We start from the raw sequence: 23,886 nt of genomic DNA, 5'->3' as shown, positions 1-23,886 counted from the left end.
TAGGTTATCAAGAATTGTAAAATAAGTCTTGTAACTGGAGATAATTTTATAGAAATCCTTAGATTTTTCAGGAATTGTAAAGTAAGTCTCTTAACTGGAGATAATTTTATAGAAATCCTTAAGATTTTTCCTTGTGGCGTTACAGTGTTTACATGATTATTTTACTGTTGATGATATTTTATAAAGAACATTTAAAAGTCAGAATGTCATATATAATATATATATGAAGAACATTTTAGAAGTTAAAATAGTATATATATATTTTATATATATATATGTTTTTGAGGAGCTGTGGATATGTATTTAGAATTTTCTTGTAGTTGAATCTTAGAGCTGGAAAGAATGACATGGGCAGTTACTGTCTCCCACTTTATCTCCAGAATTGCTACAGATGAAAGCTGAGTGTGAAGGCAGTTTTGTCTTCACCAACTGTTTTCAAAAACTGGTTTGTGGGTTGGCAGAGATTGAAGTGCAGCTGAGATTCTTGGCAACAAGACTTTGGGGATCAGAAAGCAGCTAGGGAAAATATTAAATAGATTGTCTCCTTCTATGTATACAAATATGTTTTAGGTTCTACTTAAATAGTGTGCTCCGTAAAGCTGTTACAGTTGTGGCAGTAAACCACAAGCCTTTGCAGAGTTTGCCGCAAGTTGCTTAGGTGGCATGCACTGGGATTAGCAGTGCCCGTCAGTAGTTAGTGAGTTCGTTCTGTTGACCCTTTGGTTTCAGGGTCCTGGCTCGTACATCATGAACTACATGATGTACATCTTCTGGGCCTTGAGTTTCGCCTTTCTTGCCGTCTCCCTGGTGAAGGTGTTCGCACCGTACGCCTGTGGCTCTGGGATCCCAGAGGTAAGCCTGCAGTGCTCAGTGTCTTAACATTTTGTGATCCTGATGCTTAGGTTTTTGCCCGTGGGAGGCGAGATAATGGTTTTGCTGGGGAAACAGTTGGTCTGTCATACAAGAAAGAAAATTTTTAAAATGTCCACTGATAGTAGACTTTGTTGAAAGAAATCCTTCCCCAAAGTCGTTTCATTGTTTTCTGGAGAGGTCAATTTTTTTTTTCTTCTCACTCTAATGTAGTACATAACTAAACAAATATCAGCACTCAGTTAAACACCAAGAACTTGGAAAAAGTCAGCCTAAAATTCTTTGGTGAATTAGTTGATGTTTTTCTCTTATGAATTGGATTTGAATATATTTATTCTCTTTTTATAACTTTTTTAATTAGATAAGATAATCCTTGAATTTGGCAAATAATATTTATAATGATTTTATACTTTAAATATTTGATCATAGTATAAAGGTTGAGGTTTTATATTTTATCAGTAATAATGTTAAGAATACATGTAGGATTGAACATGAACTTACTTCTTTTTCCTCCCCATTATTATTTTTCTGTCTTTAGTAGGTTACTTTTTCTAGTGCATAGCTTTTAAAAGCAATGTTTGTGATCGTAAAGCTATATTAAGAACATCTTTAATACGGAACAATACCATATAGTATTCACCAGTTGTCACACATCCTTCTTAATATATAAGAAAATATTACACGTAATTACACATTCTACTCTGAGAAGATATAACATCTTTAAAGGCAAAATACCTTTATTTCTGACACAGAGTGTCTGAAATGTATCTAACTGTATTATATTTCTCTAGTAGAAATATTGTGATTTACCATTAACTGGTTATGTAATTGTACCCCCTGTACTGAAGCCTGTAGCCCCTTATCATGGCCTGGTATTTCAGTTTTGTTCATGAGCTAGGGCTGCCTCCTACCCTTGCAGGGGAAGAGAGTTAGAATACGTTACAGATTTATTATATAGAGCATAATAGTTCAGACTTTCAGAAAATGAATTGTGAGTCTTCCCACTGCCCACTGAAATTTGCAGTTTCTTAAAGGAAATTAAGCTGCTTTGATATTTCCTTTGTAGATTAAAACTATTTTGAGTGGATTCATCATCCGAGGCTACTTGGGAAAATGGACTTTAATGATTAAAACCGTCACATTAGTACTGGCTGTGGCATCAGGCTTGAGTTTAGGAAAAGAAGGGCCCTTGGTCCATGTTGCCTGTTGCTGTGGAAACATCTTTTCCTACCTCTTTCCGAAGTACAGCACAAATGAAGCTAAAAAAAGAGAGGTAAGTGTATTCTGTCATTTATTTAACAGGTGAATATCCATTACATACACTTAGTCCGTGAACAGTTTCACATATTTTACTGTCTACTTTTTGGGTAAGTTCTGTACTCAGATTCAAATTGTAACACGAGACTTCCTTGTACTCCTTCCCCCTTTCTGAATGGCCTCTGGAGTTGGCCTGGTGTCTCTTGGTTTCAGTAGGATTTCAGAAATATTTTCCTTTGCTTTTGCTTTACCTTACACCTTTCCTTCTCTGACGTGTTTCCCAAATGTTGCATCGCTTTCTCTCCTGGTTCTCCCCGTCAGAGTTTCTTCTGGGGTGGGGCATCTCACCAGCTGTTTTCCTTTGGAGGAGGGGTGCCACCTCAGGGAGCTTGCGGCTCCTTAGGGAACCCAGAGGGCGTCAAACCACCTGAAGTTGATACTGGTTCACAGTGAAGGGCATGTAGCACCCGCTCTTTACTCGTTTTTTTAGGGCAGCTTCCTTTGCCCTTTTGTTTAGGTCATCCTGAGATCGTGGAGACATTGAAACCTGATGTTTCCAGGTTGCTGTGGATATTTTCTAGAAGAAAAGTGGGCTCCTTGCACCTTCTTATTAGCTCCGGACTGTGGGAGCCCCGTCCCTTCGTACTTCCCTGTCTAGTCTGCATTTGTCAGTTCACTTCCATTACTTGCTGTTGGACCTTGACATTGTAGGGGAAGATTTGTTATTTGTTCATTATAAGTGCAAAAATTACCTTATTAGGTAATATTATAGAAATTAACTTTACCTGGATTTTGGTGTAGACACATTGTGATGTTTATGACATAACTTAATTCTGACACCTTGGGATCTACATGGCTGGCTTTCACGTTAATTGAAAGCATTTAGGCCTCATATTTTGATTTTCTTCCTTTGCCCACTTCTTTTGATATGTTTAAATGATTCTTAGATACCTATATGGAACAAAGTAAAACATCTGTGAGTTGTAGATACATAGGTGCTAGCTTGATTATAAATTCTGTTAAAGGTAGAATCAGAAAATTCTGTAAGGTGTGTTGTCTACAGTCGTGTTGGTGGGAAAAAAACACTGAAATGGTAGGTTAGACTTGCTCCTCCGTGTCAGAGTCTGCATTCTGAGGCCAGGTACAGTTTAAGTAAAACAAGTATCTGTTCATTTTTAATTTACCAACTAGCAACCTGACTATGGAGTTCATGCTCATAACACTTAGAATTTAATTTTTTATTATTTCAGATTTCTCTTTCAAAGATGTACAAATTCAGCATTTGAGGAAATGCATTGGTAGCCTCAGATATTTGCTGGAGTCAAGTAGTAGAAGGAATAAAGCCTCTTCAGAAAAGTGGTTAATTATGAGTAGATGCCCAGTGACTTTGTGTGTGTTTGGCTTCATGCTGGTGGGAGCTGGAGGGGGACCCTGAGTTCTGTTCCTTCCTTCCCGTGGCCTGTGTGCTGGGGTTTGGGGCGGTCAGCCTGGGCCCTCGGGGCAGCTGGGGTTTGCACCTTCACATGAGGCTCCCGTGGTGGCAGCAGCCATCTCTTCAGAGGACTCAGTTGACTAAAAATGTAGGGAAACGGGATGGGTTTGCAGTTCCCTGGTCATTTCACTAGGATGTGGACTGAAGTAATGATAGTGATGAAGCAGTGAGCCCTGAAATCTGAAGAAATGATATCCTACTTAAAAACAAACAGCTCTCCCTGAGCCCCAGTCCTGGCTTGCTGGTCTTCTCATGCAGGCATCTTGATGCTTGAATTCATTGCCTTTTCTCCTTTACATCCTGTTTATGTTGGTATATCTCATGCAAATGTGTTTTGACTGAGTATTGAGTATTTGAATGACTTTTAAAGCAGAAGAGAAAAAAGTGTTTTTAGAAGAAATATTTTGTGTTTGCTTGGAGAGGAAGGTGACATGTGAGTTAAATTTGGCTGGGGATGTAGACACTCTTGAGTACACGCAGACACTGAGTTTGGCCTGCTGAGTCTGTAAGCGTATGAAACGGCTGCATCTTCTTCGTAGGTGCTGTCGGCTGCCTCTGCTGCAGGCGTCTCTGTGGCTTTCGGCGCACCGATCGGAGGAGTGCTGTTCAGTCTGGAAGAGGTGGGTTAAGACCACAGCCACCAGTAGCAATAAAGTGAAGCACAAGCACCATGACGTGTGTATTTTGGCGCACTTCTCAGTCTTGTTAGCTGGTGTGATAGATACTTTGTTTTTGAGTTTTCAAATTTGTTTCATAGTTGCTTTTCACTCTTTCTTCCATTAAAAAGTCAAAAAAAGTAATATGTATGTTCTTTATTGAGAAGTCTTAAAAAATATTATCCATGTATGTGGTTATTTAAAATTTAACCTTTTTGATATGATTAAAAGTAAGCACAAATGAATTAGATTTAATAGAAAATATTTGAAACAGTCCTTATTTGCTAAATTATAGCTTTGTTTTTATTTAAGATTTTTAATCAGTTTCTTAGTCATCTTTTTAACTTTTGTGTGTGATTACTTCTGTGGCCCTTATTGATGTTTAAGGAAATAATTCTAGTCACTTAAGGGGAATATTTTGTTTTTGTTCTCTCATTGGTGCTTAAGAGTTTTTACACAAAATTGTGACTCAGAAATGGTTTAAAATTTACTTTTCTCCCCGAGTTGTTTACGTTTTTTTGCTTCAGTAGAGAGGAGGGAAATTTAATCCTTTTTTTGTGAACTAACAGGAGCGGCAATGGTACATTTATTCTTAACTAACACGACTGAACTGGGGTGAAGCTCATTTTGAAAATAACACAATGCTAGGTATTTTAAATGGTTATTAGACATTTATAATCAGTCGATATTGTGAATTTGTAATGGTGTGATAGCCAAGGTTACTAAGATAGTGGTGTTTTTCTTACTGCATTAAAATCCATTATGTATAAATTCTAGCTGCAGAAAAATTTAGAGCGTTGATATTTACTGCTCAAGTTATAACTTATCAGAACAGTTTTCTAAAATCACAGCATTAATTTCTCCCTTGGTTTCCTAGGTCAGCTATTACTTTCCTCTGAAGACTCTGTGGAGGTCGTTCTTTGCTGCTTTGGTGGCTGCCTTTGTTCTGAGATCCATCAATCCATTCGGTAACAGCCGCCTGGTCCTCTTCTACGTGGAGTATCACACTCCATGGTACCTGTTTGAACTGTTTCCCTTTATCCTCCTGGGGGTGTTCGGCGGGCTCTGGGGAGCCTTCTTTATCAGGGCCAACATTGCCTGGTGTCGCCGCCGCAAGTCCACCAAGTTCGGGAAGTACCCGGTCCTCGAGGTCATCGTGGTGGCGGCCATCACCGCTGTGGTTGCCTTCCCCAACCCGTACACGCGGCTCAACACCAGCGAGCTGATCAAAGAGTTGTTCACGGACTGCGGGCCTCTGGAGTCCTCCTCCCTGTGCGACTACAGGAATGACATGAACGCCAGCAAGATCGTGGACGACATCCCCGACCGTCCTGCGGGCCTAGGGGTGTACTCTGCCATATGGCAGCTGTGCTTGGCTCTCATATTTAAGATCATAATGACTGTGTTCACTTTTGGTATCAAGGTAAGTGTCCATGTGAGGGGATCCTGAGGTAACCGTGGCGGGTCCAAGACTTGTACGTGGCAAGAGAAACGAAGGTTTTATCTGAAGATGAGTCACAAATACAGACCGAGAAAGCTGTCTTTGGGGTTTAATTTTTAGTTGTGGGAAAAAGACTTTGTTAGGATGTCTTGTTGAGCATGGTGTCTGTTGCTGTATAGCAGCTGACCCCAAGCCCAGCAGCTTAAGAGAGCTGCTCGCTGTGCTCTCGCTGTTGGGTCAGCAGGAGGGGTACTCAGCAGCGAGGCTGTGTGTGGTCAGCTCTGCGGCTGTCCGCAGACATGGTGCGGGCCGGGCATCTCAGAGCCACCTGTATGTCAGGCAGCAGGGCTGAGCAGGTTCTGACAGCTGGGATGGACCGCCAGGGCTCCTGCCCTATCTGTCCCTCTGTCTGTCTCTCTCCTGTCTCTGGCTTTTCCTACATGGTGGCCTGGGTGGGGTGTGGGTGGGTGAGGCTGGTAGGTGCCTCTCGTGGCAGCTCAGGGTCCCCACAGCGAGGGTCCTAAGAGGACCGTTTCTAGCCCAGCCCAAGCTGTCTCCTGCATATGCCGCCTGCTGTGTTTTTTTCTCTGCATATGGTCACCAAGGTCCTGGGTTCTTGGGAGGACATACTCTCTACTTCGGGGGTGGTGTCAGAGTTGTGATTATGTGTTAAAGCCACTTATATTAGCTTCCTATTGCTGCTGTGACAAATCACCACAAAATCACACACATTTAATACAATCACAGAGATCAGAACTCCAAATTGGATCTTGCTGGGCTGAAGTTACCATGTACACGTGAGTGACGGAGGTTCTGGGGAAAATCAGTTTTAATGCCTTTTCCAGCCTCCAAGAGCCTTGGCTCATGGCCCCCTTCCTTCTCTTCAGAACCAGTGTGTCTGGTCATATCTCGTTTTATCTCTGCATTCTGACACAACGCTTCTAAATTTTTCTTTCACCTTTAAAAAGCCTTTGTGATACTTCAGGCCCATCCCCATCATCCTGGATAATCTGTTATAAGGTCAGCTGATTAACACCCTGAATTCCTCGTTGTGTACTGCAGACCAGATTCCCAGGGAATAGGGTGTGGCTGCCCAGTGTGGGGAGCCCCAGCTCGGCCTCCTGTGTCACTGCAGAGCAGGCCACTAAGACCCCCCCCCATCCTCCTCCACCCTGGCTGAAGCTCTAACATGCAGGAGAATGAGATGCCTGTTTGGTCCCTTCTAAGGAGACGTTTTGTTACCATCTCTTTGGGCTGGAGAAGGTGGTTTGTTACTCTGTAACTCAGTTGGGATTGTTAGGTAGACTGTTGCCAGGGTTTGCTGCAGCTTTATTTTTGCCCTGTGAGAGGAGAGTCCCACTACTTATGCAGGGCAGGTGCGCAGAGAACCTGTCTCACTGAGCATCTGCCCTGTCGCAGGTCCCGTCTGGCCTGTTCATCCCCAGCATGGCCATTGGCGCCATCGCCGGCCGCATCGTGGGCATCGCGGTGGAGCAGCTGGCCTACTATCACCACGACTGGTTCATCTTTAAGGAGTGGTGTGAGGTCGGCGCTGACTGCATCACCCCCGGCCTGTATGCCATGGTCGGTGCGGCTGCATGCCTAGGTAATGAGACTGGGGGGGGAAGGGGTGTGTGTGGGTGTGTGTGTGTGTGTGTGTGGGTGTGTGTGTGGCTTGGAGAGGAGTGGGGTCAGGGAGAAGGGCCCAGCGGGGACATCAGCCTGTGTAGAGCTAGTTTTCACTTTACCTGTCCCTGAGCACGTGTTCGGAGAAGGCAATGGCACCCCACTCCAGTACTCTTGCCTGGAAAATCCCATGGACGGAGGAGCCTAGTAGGCTACCGTCCATGGGGTCGCTAAGAGTCGGGCACAACTGAGCGACTTCACTTTCACTTTTCACTTTCATGCATTGGAGAAGGAAATGGCAACCCACTCCAGTGTTCTTGCCTAAAGAATCCCAGGGACGGTGGAGCCTGGCGGGCTGCCGTCTATGGGGTTGCACAGAGTTGGACACGACTGATGCAGCTTAGCAGCAGCAGCAGAGCACGCGTTAGTGCAAAACTGTAGGTGTGGTTAACTTCATTTCAATATCGTGTACTACTTTATGACAGCAAACATCTCTGATAACATAGGCTTGTCTAGTCCTGTCCGAGGAGTTGCTTACTCTTTGCTAGGCTTACCTGTGACCTCTGGCATGGTTCCTGGGTCCACACTCCAGCAGAGCTCCGAGCACCTTCGCCCCAGCTCTGCGGTGATGACTGTGAGCCGTACTAAAAGATTTCTTTATCAGGCTGCTTCTGCTTAAGGTGCGTCAATAGCAGAAGGGGAAAAGATAGCTTCTGTTTTAATGAAAAGAAAAGCAAAATACTGGCATTAAATTCCTAAGAATCTATTTCTTATCCTCTTAAACTGAAAAATTGTTACTTATTTTATATTTAAAATGTCAGCATAATTTTGGCTATATTTAGTTATACTGGGTATTTTGACTTAGTTCTGTTCAGTGAGTTAAAATTGTGTAGTTACTGATCTTCAGGTGTGTTGTAGATGAAAGTGACAGAGACAGTGGTTCTCTCTAGAGAATCAGGTACTCATCCGTGCCATGGGGAAGTGAGGAATGACATAGAAAGAAGTGTGAACGCAGGCCCTCCTGCCACGGGGGCAGCAGAGCCTCGAGGTGAGCGGGTGGCAGGGGCTCGGCCCGGGTGGGCGTTCCCTTTGTGCCGAGAGAGGCGCGGGCTTGGCAAAGGGCGACTTCGTTCACGAGGCCAGGAATGTGCAGACAGCAAAACTGGGATGCTGGGCCTGGCGCTCGTGGGGTCGGAAGAAACTGGCCGTGTTGCAGGAGAGAGCACTGCGGGCACCTTAGGAAGTGGAGTTGTGTTGGTGAGGAGGAGCATGATTCTCATCAGGACGAGTTTGTGTTTGGAATCGGTCAGGTCTGTAGCAGGGTTGTGGCTTTGCCACTTTCAACGTGGAGACTCTGGGAAAGTTCCTTTACTTCTTGATTTTTTATTTTCTTCAAAATGGAAGTAGTAACTACTTGTCTCTTGCTGTTGGGGGTTATATACAATGGTACGCATATAAAACTGTTAGCATAATACCTGATAAAATGTGCGTGTAGTTAAAAATAATAGAAGCTTTTGTAAACTGCTTGGGGCATCCATAGCGTAATGCAGATACATCATATATAGTGGGTTCTTTCTGCCTTCTGTTCTTAGGCTAATAACAAAAAGAGTGAGGTTAAGCTTGATACTGTATAGACTGCGATCCCCTGGTAGGGTGTTGAGCAGAGAGGCAGCGTGGTAGAAGTAGCGCTGAGGAGAGGCTAACCTGGGAATGCGGCTGGTCAGGTGGGTGGAAGGTAATGGGGGCTGCAGTCAGCAAGGGAAGACAAAACGACTCAGGTTGAGGAACAGAGTCCTGAGGGCTGACTAGGCTGGTAGGAGTGAAGATACTGTGAAAAGGACCCCTGCACAGAGATTTGCAGAGCAAATCTGAGTGGACGAATTGAGAGTCTTGGTGCCCGAGTAAAGGGATGAATCAGGAGTGGCCACTCGGTTGTCAGGAGCGACGTGGTGCCTGGTGTTGGCATCAGGGAGGTTGCATGGTGAGCTCTTTGGAGAAGAGGAGGAGTTTAGTTTTGAGTGTGTGGTGGTTTCTGCACTAAGGGGTCACCTGAAGTCTTCACAGTTGGAAATGAGTCAAGCAGGACTGTAATAAGATAAGGTATGAGTAGCTGGAGATGGGGGGCAGACAGCTCAGTGGGTGGAGAGGCCTGGGTCAGGGAAGGGTGGGTCCCTGTGGTGGTCTTGTGGACACGGAGAATGGTTCAGAAGGGCTTTCTAAGGGGGTATTACAGCATTAACAGAACTCAAAAGGTGTCCAAACGTTTTCACTCATCTTGAAGAGATTTAGAGGACAGATGCATTAATTTAATATTCTACCCACAGGAGTTTAATTTGTAAGTGGGTGGTAAATAAGTTAGCTATGATATGCTTCACTAAACTGTTTTAAGAATTAACCATCAGCTTTCATAGGGGTGAGATTATGTCGCTATAAACCAAAACAGCAGACCGTTTTAGCTGGTCAGCTGTGGGTTTTTTTTTTTTATCTGAAGTATACCAGGTTTGAAATGTTATAAAGAAGGTGTGCGTTTCTCGGGATCTTACCACAATAGTCGTGGTTCTCTTCACTAAGTTGTGTTCATAGTTTGGGCTCACCCGCCTTGTGGAGCAGTTCTGCCGCCGTGGGTTGGTGGGGCCTGTGCTCCCTGACGCGGGCCCTTCCTGTTTTTCAGGCGGTGTGACGAGGATGACCGTGTCCCTGGTGGTTATCGTCTTTGAGCTCACGGGAGGCCTGGAGTACATCGTGCCCCTCATGGCTGCCGTGATGACCAGCAAATGGGTGGGCGACGCCTTCGGGAGGGAAGGCATCTATGAAGCCCACATCCGGCTGAATGGGTACCCCTTCCTGGATGCCAAAGAAGAGTTCACCCACACCACCCTGGCTGCCGATGTCATGAGACCTCGGAGGAGCGACCCCCCGCTGGCCGTGCTGACCCAGGACAACATGACGGTGGACGACATAGAGAACATGATCAATGAGACCAGCTACAACGGTTTTCCTGTCATCATGTCCAGGGAGTCGCAGAGACTCGTGGGCTTTGCCCTCAGGAGAGACCTGACCATTGCCATAGGTACACTTTTAAAGAAACCCACACACACAGACACACGCCCATCTCTGACTGGCTGTCGGTATCTGGGTACCTAGGTGGCCAGATATAAATATATAATAGATTTCTGAAAGAAAGGGAAACTGGAAAATATAATCTGTTGAGTTTGTGGGGGCAAGTGGTATATTGTGTATCTCTTAATCTCTCAGGATTTTTTTAGGAAAGGCATTTATGCTTCCCTGGGTTGTTTCCCACCTAAATATTATTTGAACTTTTGATTTGGTATTATTTCAAGTAGAGTCAGACTCTACTTGACCAGAAAAGTTTTGTTGACAGTTTTCATAATAACATGAACTAGCACTATGAGGCTTTAGTAAGTGTTGAGGTATTCAGCTAAATACATTCTCATATTTGAATGCAAGTTATTGAAAATCCCATCATCTTTGGTCTGTTTCATATCCAATCCACAGGGTGTTGCTTTTTTTGATTTTGGAATTTAGATTTATACTACTAATTTGTAATGTATAGTTTCAAGTGAAAAAGATAATTGAGATTTTATTATTGGTTAAGTGCCAGGATAAAAAAGGAAGTCCTTCTGTATTCTGTGCTGACATTCTTGAAAATGTATTGGTAGTTTATTAGCCATCTGTGTTATTTTTTGGAGATAAACCATTTCTGAGGAGGAAGCCACTTTTTGGAGATAAACCATTTCTGAGGAGGAAGCCAATTTTGTTCTTCCAAAATGTATTTATCCCCTTTCCTTGTAGTCCTGCAGTATTGATGAGGCTGGTAAGACTTCTGCATAATCTGACTCCTTTTCTACAGTCTGACTGCTCTTCCCAAAACCCCAGAGGTGACAGAGGGTATTTTCGTCCAGCTGTTGCTTTGATACTCACTCCCAGTGTTCAATAGAGGACTTGGAGCTGAACACGCAGACCATTCAGCCTGTCCCCAGAGGTCATTCCTGTGAACCTGGCGCCTCCCTCCAGCTGACCTCTCTGGCTGCTGCAGAAGGGTTGTAAAGTATTTGAGTTCTTGCACCATTTACGAGGGAAGGCTGGATGGTGTGATGAGCAGTATTTTTCACGTCAGACTGGAAGCTGTCAGCTACAAAAGCTATTCACGCAGAGACAGGAGAGCAAGTCTTCAGATCAGCCAGTTCAGCTGCGGAGATAGAGCCTGGAGGCCTCCACAGCCCAGCGGTCCTGGCGCTGCGGGTTCCAATGTGTGTGGCATCAGGGCTACGCACAGGTGCGTCCACCTCCGGGCCGCCACCACGGCTGACGTGCCACCAGAGAAGAGCTTCCTTCTTTACTTTTTTACACTGTAAGCTGTAATAGTAAATGAAGAATAAAAGGGTCAGAATTTTGGTGTTAGAAATTTAAAGGAAAAAGCCCAGGTTTTTAAAAGATAAGACGGTGGTAAAGTTAAGAATTATTTGTACTCCCATTGATTCTGTGGATATATTTTAAAATATTTTTTATTACTGTCTTGGGAAATAAAATATTGGCATGACAGGTTTCAGGGACTCGAGGGGCCTTAGGTTGGGTGAGTTATCAAACCCTGTTGTCAGAAAGCTTGGTTACATTGTGGTCTGTTGTACCATACCTTAAATATTCATGCAGATATATTTTGCTGAAGTTTTAGTTTTTGAATGGGAAACATAGACCTGTGCACTAGGTTTTTTATGTTATAAACAACATATTATATATGATATAATATGTAGTTTATGTATATTTATATAAACCATAGTATGTAGTTTATATTTATGTAAGATATAGTATGTAGTTTAATATATTTATATAAGATATAATATATTGTCTATATAAATTTACATAAGGTACTTCTGAAAAGATATTAGCAAGAAAGAATGCTGAAGTCAGTCATGAGCTGTCTTGTGTCTGGAGATGGGAAAACTCAAGATTCAAAAGACCACTTTTCCCCAGATTTGTTTATAAATTCCCCATTTTTATGTTATTTTCATTAAAACTTTTTTTAAGTCTATGTCTAGTCCAAATGGAGAGACACGCCTCCTGCCTTTCTGGGTCCAGATGTATTAGTTAGGCATGATGTTGTGTGTTTCTTTAAAATGAAGCACAGGACTTCTCTGGTGGCCCAGTGGTTAAGACTGCATGCTGCCAATTCAGGGGACCCGGGTTCGGTCCCTGGTCAGGGAACTAGATCCCACATACCCTGTGGTGTGACCAAAATACTAATAAAGAAGTAAATAAAAAGCAAACTGTTTTCACTTTCATGCATTGGAGGAGGAAATGGCAACCCACTCCAGTGTTCTTGCCTGGAGAATCCCAGGGGCGGGGGAGCCTGGTGGGAGCCTGACAGCACAGAGTCAGACACGACTGAAGTGACTTAGCAGCAGCAGCAGCAGCAGCAGCATAGTGTGAATGGAATTGTCTTTTCTGTTTTCCACCTTAGGGTGTAAAAGTAGACCTGCTCCTTTCCGTTTGTGTACTAGGAACTGTGGGTTTTACAGGGAGACTGTTCATGTGTGAGAACTTGAATGCCGTGGACAGAGTGACCAGGGTCAGAAAGGTGGGGCACAGGGGCAGGCTTCCCCCTTGCCGCATGGCTCTCCTGCCCCCTCAGGAGCTTCTGTGCCGAGTAAAGCTTTAGCGCACCTGGGGGAGACCCTGCTCAGGCTCTCCCCACAGCAGGGTTACCAACCCCAGACTGTGAAAGGGTGCTTACTCAGGAATCCAAACGCTGGTCCCTGGACCAGTCTCTCGTGTATCTCTTTGTAGGAGTTAAAATGAGCCTTGTACCTGCTCAGGTAGTTGAAACACCATGCGGTGAATATAGAGACCTGTTTGTTTCCTAAATTAATACAAGTAAGCCCTTCTCCTAGAAGTATAACTCTTCATCTGCATGCACTCCTTAAAAAAAAGTGAATCATGTCAAAACTCAGATGATGATTTCTGCTTCAAAGGCCTTTGAATGACATTCAAAAACAATTTATTTTTTTCCAAAAACCAAATCTAGGAGATGTCCTGGCACTTAGTACGTGTTCAGTAAATGTCCTTGTGTCAATAATGCCGGCCTTCATATAAAAGTGGTGTTCTTCAGACAACACATTAGAGTCCCAGATGGACTCCCTAGGCATGTGCCTCTGTCCCGTAGTAAGGGCTGTCTCCTTGCTTGTGCAGGTGTAAAGGCCCACAGTTCCAGGAAAAAAGTAAATGAGTTACAGTCATCAATAGCGTTTTTCTAGACTCTTCTGGGATTGTTTTATCGTTGGATGTATATTTAAGCAGTCTTTCTGCTTGTTGCACTGATGGTATAATATGTGCTCAGTTAAGGTTTCAGGTTGACCATTGGGGTTAGCTTTCTAAAAGCACTCAAATGACTGTCATTCATGGTGGGCCAGTAACCTGATGCTTCCTTGGGCTGACAACAGCTCAACAAGCAGTTTTCAGAAGTCATTTATGTCAGTTGCTGAGGGGCTTTCTTCTCCCCTGTCTTCCTCATGCTTTCGAGGTGTGCTCGGGAGTCCCAGTGTTAGAACCCCACTGGGCGTTACCGCACGGTGAAGCCGGGCCTTAGTGATCGGAAAGAGTGGAAAGGGTTGCAGCTTGTGTCTACGAGCTGTGCTCACTCTTCATGCAGGACTGATGCTTAGTATGTTTGTTTAAATGTTTTTGTAGCAAAATTTCTGTGCAAAATAATGTTCAGTATGACAGATACCAAATGTGTATGCAGTTTTGAATTCACACTGACTCAGCAGCAGGAACACGAGCGTTTTCATTTTCCCTGTGTATGCTCTCCCTTTTGTGGGTTTCCTCCTCCCGCCCCGTGGCCTGCGTTCTTCCTCGGCAGTGCTCTGCCTCCTGGCCACGTCCTGTCTCGCACATTGAGAGGTGGCAGAGGAAGCAGACACAAGGCCGGAGCACCGGCAGCAGGGCCCCAGGAGCAGGATTTCACGGCCTTCACAGATAAGCCATGAAAGTTGGCCGGTGTCCTTCAGGAACGTGACTGTATGAATAGTTTCACCCCACCTCACGGCTCACTGGGAACATTAAGCTTGAATGTCAGAACGAACTAGCTGGTTCACAGCAGAGGACAGACAGTGCGGTCCTGTCAGGAGGCGGGAGTTCTCTGTGGATCTGGCGCAGGCGGGCCCTGGTGGGGAGGCTCCCTTAGTGAGGGCTGTCCCATTGCTTGTGCAGGTGTCAGGTCCCATGGTCCCAGCACGCTTCCTGGTCCGTCAGTGTTAGACAGCAGCAACAAAAATCATGCCATGCTAATGACGACACCAAAAATATTTTATTTGCACAAAGACGATTTGTTATTAGTGGATTCTGATTCTTTTGAGTACAGGAGGTCATGAAATAGCTTTTCAGTGGGTTTTTTTCTTGGTTAGGAAGAGAGGAAAAAATGAAGAGGTCAAAAGGATATGTTTGTTTATCATTTTAAGTCTGTGAATAAGCAGGTCGCCATTAAAACAGAAGGAGCCCTGTCAGTGTGTAATGGGTGGTCTTCTCTGTCTCTGCAGAAAGTGCCCGGAAAAAGCAGGAGGGGATTGTGGGCAGCTCGCGTGTGTGCTTTGCGCAGCACACCCCATCCCTGCCGGCCGAGAGCCCCCGGCCCCTGAAGCTCCGCAGCATCCTGGACATGAGCCCGTTCACGGTGACAGACCACACACCCATGGAGATCGTGGTGGACATCTTCCGGAAGCTGGGCCTGCGGCAGTGCCTCGTCACGCACAACGGGTGGGTGTGTCCCCCTCAGGTGCGGGGCCCTTGGGGTCGGGTGGGGGGCCCCCCGGGGGAGGTCTGCCGTTCAGGATTAGCCCCTCAGAGTCCCACTTACCAAGGGTGGGCAAAGTGTTGACTGCCAGGTCTCTGCTGAACCAGGAGCGCTTCAGGGCTGCAGGGAGGTGATGTGTCCTAAGGGGTTGCAAAGGGACTGGGGGGCCCTCCAAGCTGACAGGTCACTCTTGGATAGCAGTGGACCCCACTGCATGGAGCAGTGCAGCGGCCTGTTCTTGTAGATATTTCATGGTCAGAGTGTCTGTCTCTAGGACAGTAACAACTTTCTGAATAGCTGGCTGTTTACTGTTTGATTAATTGTGTGGTGAGGGAAATTGTGTATAATTAGACAAAGTTGGTGGATTAGCTGAAAGCCTTTTGCAAATGCTCTGTTTCCATTTTCCTACAGTCTCCATCTGCAAATCCTGTGGATACAGTCTGGCAGATAAACACTTATGTATTTAAAATGCACACATTGGTTTTCTGCCCTTTGCACATAACCTGGCCGTGTTTCTCCACGTGGGGGTTTGGGGAAGTATGGTCTGGTGGGAGTTGGGGAGCAGGGAGACACTGCGCCTCTGGCCCTGACGCCAGCCTGCTGCCTGGCGCTGCTCCCTGCTCCCGGGCCTGCAGCGTGCCTCCCTGCCGCCCTTTCTCTCCGGCCCCCTGGTTCCTACCACGCTGCTCTTTGTGCTCGGAGCCCGCACCTGAAGGCTGAGGACAGTGAGGCTGGGGGGAGTAGGTGGGGCGGTTGGCCCGCACCATGTGAGACTGCTGGAGGCCTGCGCACGGGAGGCCCCGGTGGCCCCACAGCCGTCCTGCGCAGACAGGACAGGCAGGCCCTCTCTAGGGGACGGCAGGAGGTGGGCGCCTCTGGCTGCAGCCCTCCTGCGGCCCCTCTGGATGGAGGTGGTCATCTATGTGGGAAGCTGTGCCCAGGCCCGTGGTCAGCACAGGTAGTCCAGGGAACAGTAGCCTCCCAGCTCAGAAGTCCTGCCTCTTGCTGTTTGATGTGATTGTTGACCAGTAGAGTCTGTCTCTTTCTTTGTGATTTCTTTTTTTGTTTGTTTTTGGCCATACCGTGTGGTATGTGAGATCTCGGTTCCCCAACCAGGGACAGGACCCATGCCCTCTGCATTGGCAGTAGAGTCTTCAACACTGGACCACCAGGAAAGTGCCGTGATTTCTTGGACAATGTATTAGCCCGTAAGGGTCTGGAATACAAATAGAAGCTAGAGAGTGTGACTCATGGCTAGCATTTGCACTGTGCTAGCCACTGAAGGTAACTCCAGGAAGCAGGGAGGAGTCGATGGAGGGATGAGCTCTTGATCAAGGCAGGGAGTTCTCTTTTTGTTTTTTCCCAAGATAAGCGTTTTCTTTTTACTATATGATAGAGTCCAGGTACTCTTGCCAAGCCCAGCAAGGTAGTTGCTGGGAGTGGTGGTGGGTTCAGGGTGTCCAGAACAGAGTCCCAGGGCTTCCTTGGCTCTCTGTGGTTGCTCTGAGCTTGCAGGACGGCTGGTCAGCTCAGGGCGTTTCAGGCTTACCGGTGCCGTCTCTGTCGGCTCTTCCTCCGAGGAGTTCTCCACAGAGATCTACCCTGCAACTTCTGCATACATATCGCCCCCCAGAATGGTGCTGCGTGGCCTCTAGATGCCAGCGTCGTCGCATAATTTAATATTTAAAACTCTCAGAGTGTGCTAATAATAGAAAGGCTGAGAATTGACATCGGGTAGTCTAGACTCCTTGGGCGACTAAAATACTCATCTGTGCACACTCTTCCTGCCACATCGTAACCCTTATCCTTCTTATGAAAGAGCTCCATGGTCTTCCTCAGCCACTGCACCTGGCTTGATGTTCACAGTCCACAGTGTCTTTAGCCTTGAAGGAATGTTCACCGTTCTGGAAACCAAAGGGCAAGTTTTCTGGTTCAAATGCCCTCAGACTGCATTGATGAGAAATAACAAAACAACCACAATAATACTGCTCACGAAAGGGGAGAACAGGAAATAGGTAGTAGTCAGTGTGGTAACAGTGAGCAAATGATGGTGGGCAGGATGCCGAGAGCTTACAGCTTTGCCAAGGGTTATGATCAGTTCATTGTCCTGCCTTCTAGTTGACTGTATCCATTCTCTTGAATTATACTGTTACAAAGAATATTCAGTGAACATTCATATGTACTGATTTACATATGCATATCTGAAGAATATGCAGGGAGAAATAGCTGAGAGAAATATCAATAACTTCAGATATGCAGATAACACCACCCTTATGGCGAAGAACTAAAGAGCCTCTTGATGAAAGTGAAAGAGGAGAGTGAAAAAGCTGGCTTAAAACTCAGCATTAAAAAAACTAAGATCATGGCATCTGGTCCCATCAGTTCATGGCAAATAGATGGGGAAACAATGGAAATAGTGATAGACTTTATTTTCTTGGACTCCAAAATCACTGCAGATGGTGACTGCAGCCATGAAATTAAAAGAAGCTTGCTCCTTGGAAGAAAAGCTATGACCAACCTAGACAGCATATTAAAAAGCAGAGACATTACTTTGCCAACAAAGGTCCGTCTAGTCAAAGCTATGGTTTTTCCAGTAGTCGTGCATGGATGTGAGAGTTGGATTATAAAGAAGTCTGAGCGCCGAAGAATTGATGCTTTTGAACTGTGGTGTTGGAGAAGACTCTTGAGAGTCCCTTGGACTGCAAGGAGATCCAACCAGTCCATCCTAAAGGAAATCAGTCCTGAATATTCATTGGAAGGACTGATGCTGAAGCTGAAGCTCAAATACTTTGGCCTCCTGATATGAAGAACTGACTCACTGGAAAAGACCCTGATGCTGGGAAAGATTGAGGGCAGGAGGAGAAGGGCATGACAGTTGATGAGATGGTTGGATGGCATCACCGACTTGATGGGCATGAGCAAGCTCCGGGAGTTGGTGATGGACAGGGAAGCCTGGCATGTTGTAGTCCATGGGGTCGCAAAGAATCAACACGACTGAGTGACTGAACAAAACTGATCTGAAGAATAAAGTCCTAAAAGTGAAAAATTTGAAAGTTAATGCATTGAAAATTTAATAGATATTTTCACATTATCCTATAAAATAATTTACCTTCAATGTTAAAGTGCTCAAGTGTCTCTTTTCAGTATAAAGAATCTCTTGGTCCCATGTGTGACATGATGACACTTACAGTTTCTGTTGTTTATCACATAGTGATATTGCTGCATTTGAATGTTTGAATTTTAGTTTTTAAACCAGCATCCCATGTTTGCAAAGCCATGTTTGTGCGTGTATATATACGATGACTGAGTTGACTCATTTTGACTTAGTAACTAGTTGTCAAATATGACTGAGTGGACTGCTAAGGTTGGTTTATGTGCCTCATACTTGAGGAGTCATGGCACCAGACCATGAGCTTATGTAGCTGCAGGCATGTGGTTTGGCCTCCTAGGCTATTTGGCACTAAATTTTGCACATGGTTGGTTTTCTGCAAATATTAGTTGATTGTACTTTTCATGTTCATGATTAGTTACTTCAAATTAAGGTTTTTCTCCTCTCCAACTCCCTGTGGGGGAGAAAAGCAGATTCTCACAGCTTTCCTCTTACATCCCTTCCCTAAAATGAGACTTTTTGAGGTTTTCTAAGGATTATTTTTGTTCCATTTATTTTAGTGTAACCATAGGGAAATGAGAAAGTAGGGGGAAATCCTCCCACTTTGTGGTTTCCTCCAGTTAATGGGCATCAGCTGGACTGGGGTTGAGAGTAGCAGTGGCTCCAGAAAGGCTGGGACAGGAAGGTTGGGAACTGGGGTGAACTGCACGTTGGCTGTCAGGGGACAGTGTAAACCTGGGTTTGTTTATGTGGGGCGTATCTTGTAGTTACTGATGTGTCGTCAGAAATCTGGATTTTACGTTACATTATTTTACAACTAATGAGAGATAAATGGTGATCGACCAAACAAGTCTATTTGGTGTGAGCCTCCAGGTTTATAACTGGTGTGCAAGGCGGTTTTACCCTCAGGCTTATCTTCAGTGATGGGCAGGGCGTTGGATGATCAGATATCACAGATACTGATGGGAGAAGAGATGTATGTCAGCAGAATAGCTGTTTTCTTTTGTTTAGGGTTGTTTAAAGAATAATGGTACCAAGCATCATTGTTTAAAAGCTTAATAAATAGATGCTAAATGGAGTACCTTTTCGAAAGCTTTACGGGTGGGGGTCCCTTTAGTAATGCACGGCTCAGTTGGAAGCCAGGCCGGGTCATCCTCAACTCTGACCTGCTCCGTGCTGCTCTCTGTGCCCCCCGTGGCTGGTCCTCCCCAGTCGTGACAGTGGGCGTGTCCTTGCGCAGTCCTGGTGAAGCACGTCCCAGGCCCTGGCGTTGTTACCGCCGTGCACTCTGCTGATAGTGCCAGGTTGTTGAGCGGCACAGGCGCTAGAGAGGAGTGAGTGGAGGGCGCTGGTCAGGGTGGACAGCTCAGGTTCTCGCTTGAGCCTGCCTTTTCACAAGAGAGCTTGGGGTGGGAGGTGCCGTGATTACATTTCCTTTATTTTTGTCCTTTAAGGAAAATAGGTTGATATAAGAAGAGAGCGCGTATCTTCTGCATTTAGTGGCGAGTCTAGTGGTCAACATGTTAGGGTTTCTTACTGAGTCCTTAGAGGTGGAAAACAGCTGTGTGTTTGGGGGAAGAAGACTTGAGGAATCCAGACGTGCATATGAAAGGAGAAAATGAGGTTGGGGGGAGGGTCTTGCCCACGTTTCGTGTTCTGATAAGCAGAATCTCTCAGAATCCTACAGCTTTGGTGGAACCAGCAGGAAGTTCACAGGAACTGCTCAGAATGAGTTCTGTGGCCGTGTGGGTCAGGAAAGTGTTGGATCAGATGCTGTAGAGGTTTCTTTACTGTGGAGCTTCGCACACGGGGCGGACAGTAAACATGGTTTTCCAAACGTGCACCTTTGGGGGAGGAAGCCGGGGGGCAGAGGGGCTCCTGGGCCTGGTGTTTCTGGACACAGATACCTTGGGGCAGGGTGCTGGTCGAGCTGTTATTGCTCTTACAGAGTTGTGCGCCCCAAGGAACAAAATCATCTTTTACGGGAGTCAGATTTTGCATTGATTTTCCCCAGACTTCTGAAATTAATAAAGCGGTACTGAGTTTGTCCTTATTACTCTGAAATCGCTTTTCTCCAGTAACTAAAGAGAGGAAACATATGTATTTCCTCCCTTTATGGCTGTTACTTTGTAAATACAAAGATTACTTTATAAATGTATAAGTTTGCCATTATGTCCTTAATAAATTCATGACTGACCTCATTGCGTACGTACCTTGAGGTTTGGCAGAGCTTAATAACTTACTAACTGAAATTAATCATTGTATGTAATCAGGTAGAGAAGAACGAGTAAGAATTAAACTGGGGTTCTTTTACTTCATGTCAAGATGCTCAGTTTTCTTGATTCCAACTATATATGCAGGTGAACTGGTGATTGTTTCTCTTAGAACTGAGTGGGTGCTTATTTTATGTGGGGCATGTTCTGAGCTACTGGAGGGAGAGGTGCTCCCACGCTCTGAGAATTGTTCAGCTTGTCTTTGTTCTTAAGGATAAGTGCATTGTTGTAAAAGATGAGAAGACATTTGCAAAGAAGCGGTTTTTGCCTCTCCCAGGCGCTTCCCTGCCTGCTTCCTGCCCATCCCTCCCCGGGGGCCTTCCCTGCCCCGTGACTGACCGCTGTATAAGCAGCCTCCCGGGGGCCCAGAGCCCTTGACTGAGCAGGTCCCCTGCTGAAGTTCGTTCTTCAGAAAGCCGGGGTGGTCTGAGGCAGTGCGACACAGAACTGACCTAGCCAGATGGCAGGGTGTCCAATCACCCTGCAGAGTGTGCTGGAGGGGCTTCCAGAATTTAAAGATGAAAGCTTTTTAAGGTTCTCAACATCCATTGTGTATACCCCCTGAATTCATTGACTTCCATTATAAAGGTGGATGCAGTGAGGAGGGCCGGGGGCTGGCCCTTGAGGAATGAGAAGCACTTTCCTCTGTGGAGAGAACTTGAAGCTGTAGTTCAGAGTTGTGCAGCTCTATATTGATGGTGTTTCTTTGTACTTTTTTTTTCAGTCATTTTCATTTTGAGCTTTTATAATCTTGATTTTTAATTTAAGAAGGACAGCTACCTACCAGTATTTAAAGTAGGATTGCGTCACATGCAAAAGCCAGTAGAGGTAATGCAGTGGTACCTGGGGTTTCAGAGCACTTCTGTGTGTATTTTTCTGAAGCCCATCACGTTTTAGCTCTTTCTAGCCCTCTGTATCATGATGGTAGGACCCCTGCCCAAGTCCCCCGCAGTCATTAGCATCACGTGGTCTGTTGCAGGAGCCTCTTGGGGATCATCACCAAGAAGAACATGGTAGCACACCTGGAGGAGCTGACGCGGCGCGCCGAGCCCCTGGTGATCACGCGGCTGCTCCCCAGACCGGGCGGGGGGTGGCTCCGTGCCCTTGCCTCCCCCCTCAGCTTTGTTAGACCTTTCCTCCTCCTCACACGGGGGTGTGTGCACACCCTGCCCTGGGAAGCAGCAGGCCCACCTCCTGGCCACCAGAGCCTCTCCTTGGCTTTAGGACTGTAGGCAGTGTGGTCTGTACAATCCTACAGCAGATACCCCCACTCCACCCAGGAGCTCCCCCAAGCCCGTCCCTGTCTTTCTTCCCTTGTCTTGGCTGTGTCGTGGGGAGTCAGCCCACGTGTGCACACGTGGTGGTACCCAGCTCAGCAGCCCACCCGCCCCATATACCCTCATATCCTGGGGCCTGGGCTCCAGCACCCTCTGTAGGCTGTTTCTAGAGTGTGAGCAGCAGCTGAGGGTCACGTGTGGCCGTGGGTCCCAGTGGAGTCGTGACTAAAGAGGATTTCGAGTTCTCTGATAAGTTGTCTGGCTCTGGCAGTCTCACGCTGGGCTCTTTTGCCTGGTTGTCACCCCTCCATGAGGCCTGTCCCTGTAGACTTCAGCCTAGCACTGATGTCCATGCATCCTTTTTGAAGAAACCACTGGCCAGAAAAATAAGTAACTACTCATCCCTTCTGCTTTCTGCTTCGTCTGTAATAATCTTCTAGGACTGCTTCTTGATTTTTTTTTTTCACCTATCTTTTAATGTAAGCGTTAACAACTCAGACTTTCATAAAAGCACTGTACCTTTTTTGACTAAAATCAGAAAAGGAAGACATTGATGACTGTAGTAGAAACTCGGGTCATCCTAGAGATTTATTCTTGGGGTTCTGAAGTTTGGGATTGAAATTCTGTGTTGACCATTTTAAGTGCATTTTACCTGAATTGTATGTGCTTTCATGAAGATTCGGCATACAGCTGGGCACTCTTTAAGTCAGTTTTTTTAAAGACAGTTAATTTTGGCTTTAAAGAAAAGTGCACTCTAAAGGGGACTTGGTCATTATGTTTTCTTCTCTCTCAGCCTGGTGGGAAGGAGCTGTTCTCCTCAGGCGGGCTCAGCGCCCCTTCTTGTTCTGCATTCTGCTCTCTCACGCGCTGGCTCACGTGACTCAGAGGCTCTGCCTCCGCAGTCCGGTTCTCAGTCTCAGGGCAGGGACGCTGAGCGGTTAGGGGCGTCATGCTCGATACCTCCGAGCATGGCTGCTGGATGTTGAGTTACTTGACCAAGATACTGTTTGAAAATACAGACTCGGGCTGATTGCTTTGCTCTCCTTCTGTCAGCCGAAAGGATTTAGCTGTGGGTTTAACTTCTCCTTTCCCTTCCTTTTAACGGCAACCTTCTGCTTGTCCTTTTCAGACGCCTCCTTGGTATCATCACAAAAAAAGACATCCTCCGTCATATGGCCCAGACGGCAACCCAAGACCCCGCCTCCATCATGTTCAACTGAGCTCCGCAGCGGAGGACGGGGAGGAGGCCGGGGAGGAGGCCTGCCTGCTCAGCAGCAGCTCGCTCTGACCCGGAGGCAGCAGGACCGGCGGCGGCGGGCTCCTGCGGCTGCTGCGGTGGTGCGGGGAGGGGCGGTGGAGGCGGCCGGGCCTCCCCGCCGGCGCCGGCGAGCCGCGTGGGGCCGTCCCAGCCGTGCGCTCAGCGCTGGAGGCGGCCCTGACCGGACCCCGTCCTCTCTGGCCCTGCAGAGAGGCCGGCAGGCCCCCTGTCAGAAGGGATCCCTCTGAATTGAGCCATCTCTAAGACTGTAAGGTCTTGCCCTTTTTTTTTGTTTGTTTTTGTTTTTTAAATCAAAACTGTTGTGTTTAACTCCTGAACTGTACAGGTAAAGCATTACCTTTCTACATTCCGGACGAGCTTCTTCCTCTCCTCTCCCCTCCCCTGCGAGCTGTCACCAAGCCTCTGAGAGTGGTGTGCACGTGGGGAGCAGTCCTTTCTCATATTGAGATGTGCGTGGTCGTACCGGGGTCTCGTCACAGGGAGGGGAGTGGGTGCTGTGTCCCACACGAGGTGCTTGGGGCAAGCCCGGTACCACAACCCGGGCCGAGGCGCCGCGGAAGCTCTGCGGGGGTAGGGGTTCAGCATCCACCACAGGGGACTTGACTGATAAGGATGGACAGTGTTCTTCTTGCTTTTCTCACCCTCTCTGACTTGATGGATAATGTGAACTGGTCTTAACGCAGATTTTTCTGTTTCTAAAACTCCTATAACACAAGTACCATTGAGCGTAAGGAAATGATGCTGCTTTGATAGTGACAAGAAGGAAGTGTTGTGTCGAGCTGCACCTGCTATGAGTTGC

The 23,886-nt window shown here is 46.3% G+C and overlaps 1 protein-coding gene across 4 annotated transcripts in view; it reads left to right on the top strand.

Moving 5' to 3' along the window:
• Nucleotides 1–23,886, top strand: part of CLCN3 (chloride channel, voltage-sensitive 3) — an 89,163-nt gene that overhangs the window by 63,478 nt on the left and 1,799 nt on the right. For 2 of the 4 annotated variants that reach the window (XM_010852778.1, XM_010852779.1), the window contains 9 exons: nt 730–852; nt 1,937–2,143; nt 4,159–4,239; nt 5,153–5,698; nt 7,136–7,322; nt 10,014–10,412; nt 14,896–15,112; nt 21,511–21,586; nt 22,938–23,882. In XM_010852778.1, coding sequence (XP_010851080.1) covers nt 730–852; nt 1,937–2,143; nt 4,159–4,239; nt 5,153–5,698; nt 7,136–7,322; nt 10,014–10,412; nt 14,896–15,112; nt 21,511–21,586; nt 22,938–23,096 — 1,995 coding nt within the window. In that variant the 3' untranslated portion in view covers nt 23,097–23,882. The remainder of the gene's footprint in view (nt 1–729; nt 853–1,936; nt 2,144–4,158; nt 4,240–5,152; nt 5,699–7,135; nt 7,323–10,013; nt 10,413–14,895; nt 15,113–21,510; nt 21,587–22,937; nt 23,883–23,886) is intronic. The other 2 variants (XM_010852780.1, XM_010852781.1) reach the window with 1 other exon arrangement.

Source organism: Bison bison, unplaced genomic scaffold (genome assembly GCF_000754665.1).
Source record: "Bison bison bison isolate TAMUID 2011002044 unplaced genomic scaffold, Bison_UMD1.0 scf7180017864316, whole genome shotgun sequence".
Taxonomy (NCBI): domain Eukaryota; kingdom Metazoa; phylum Chordata; class Mammalia; order Artiodactyla; family Bovidae; genus Bison; species Bison bison.
The sequence above is the reverse complement of the archived record's forward strand: the minus strand, read 5'-3'. Positions and strand labels throughout refer to the sequence as shown.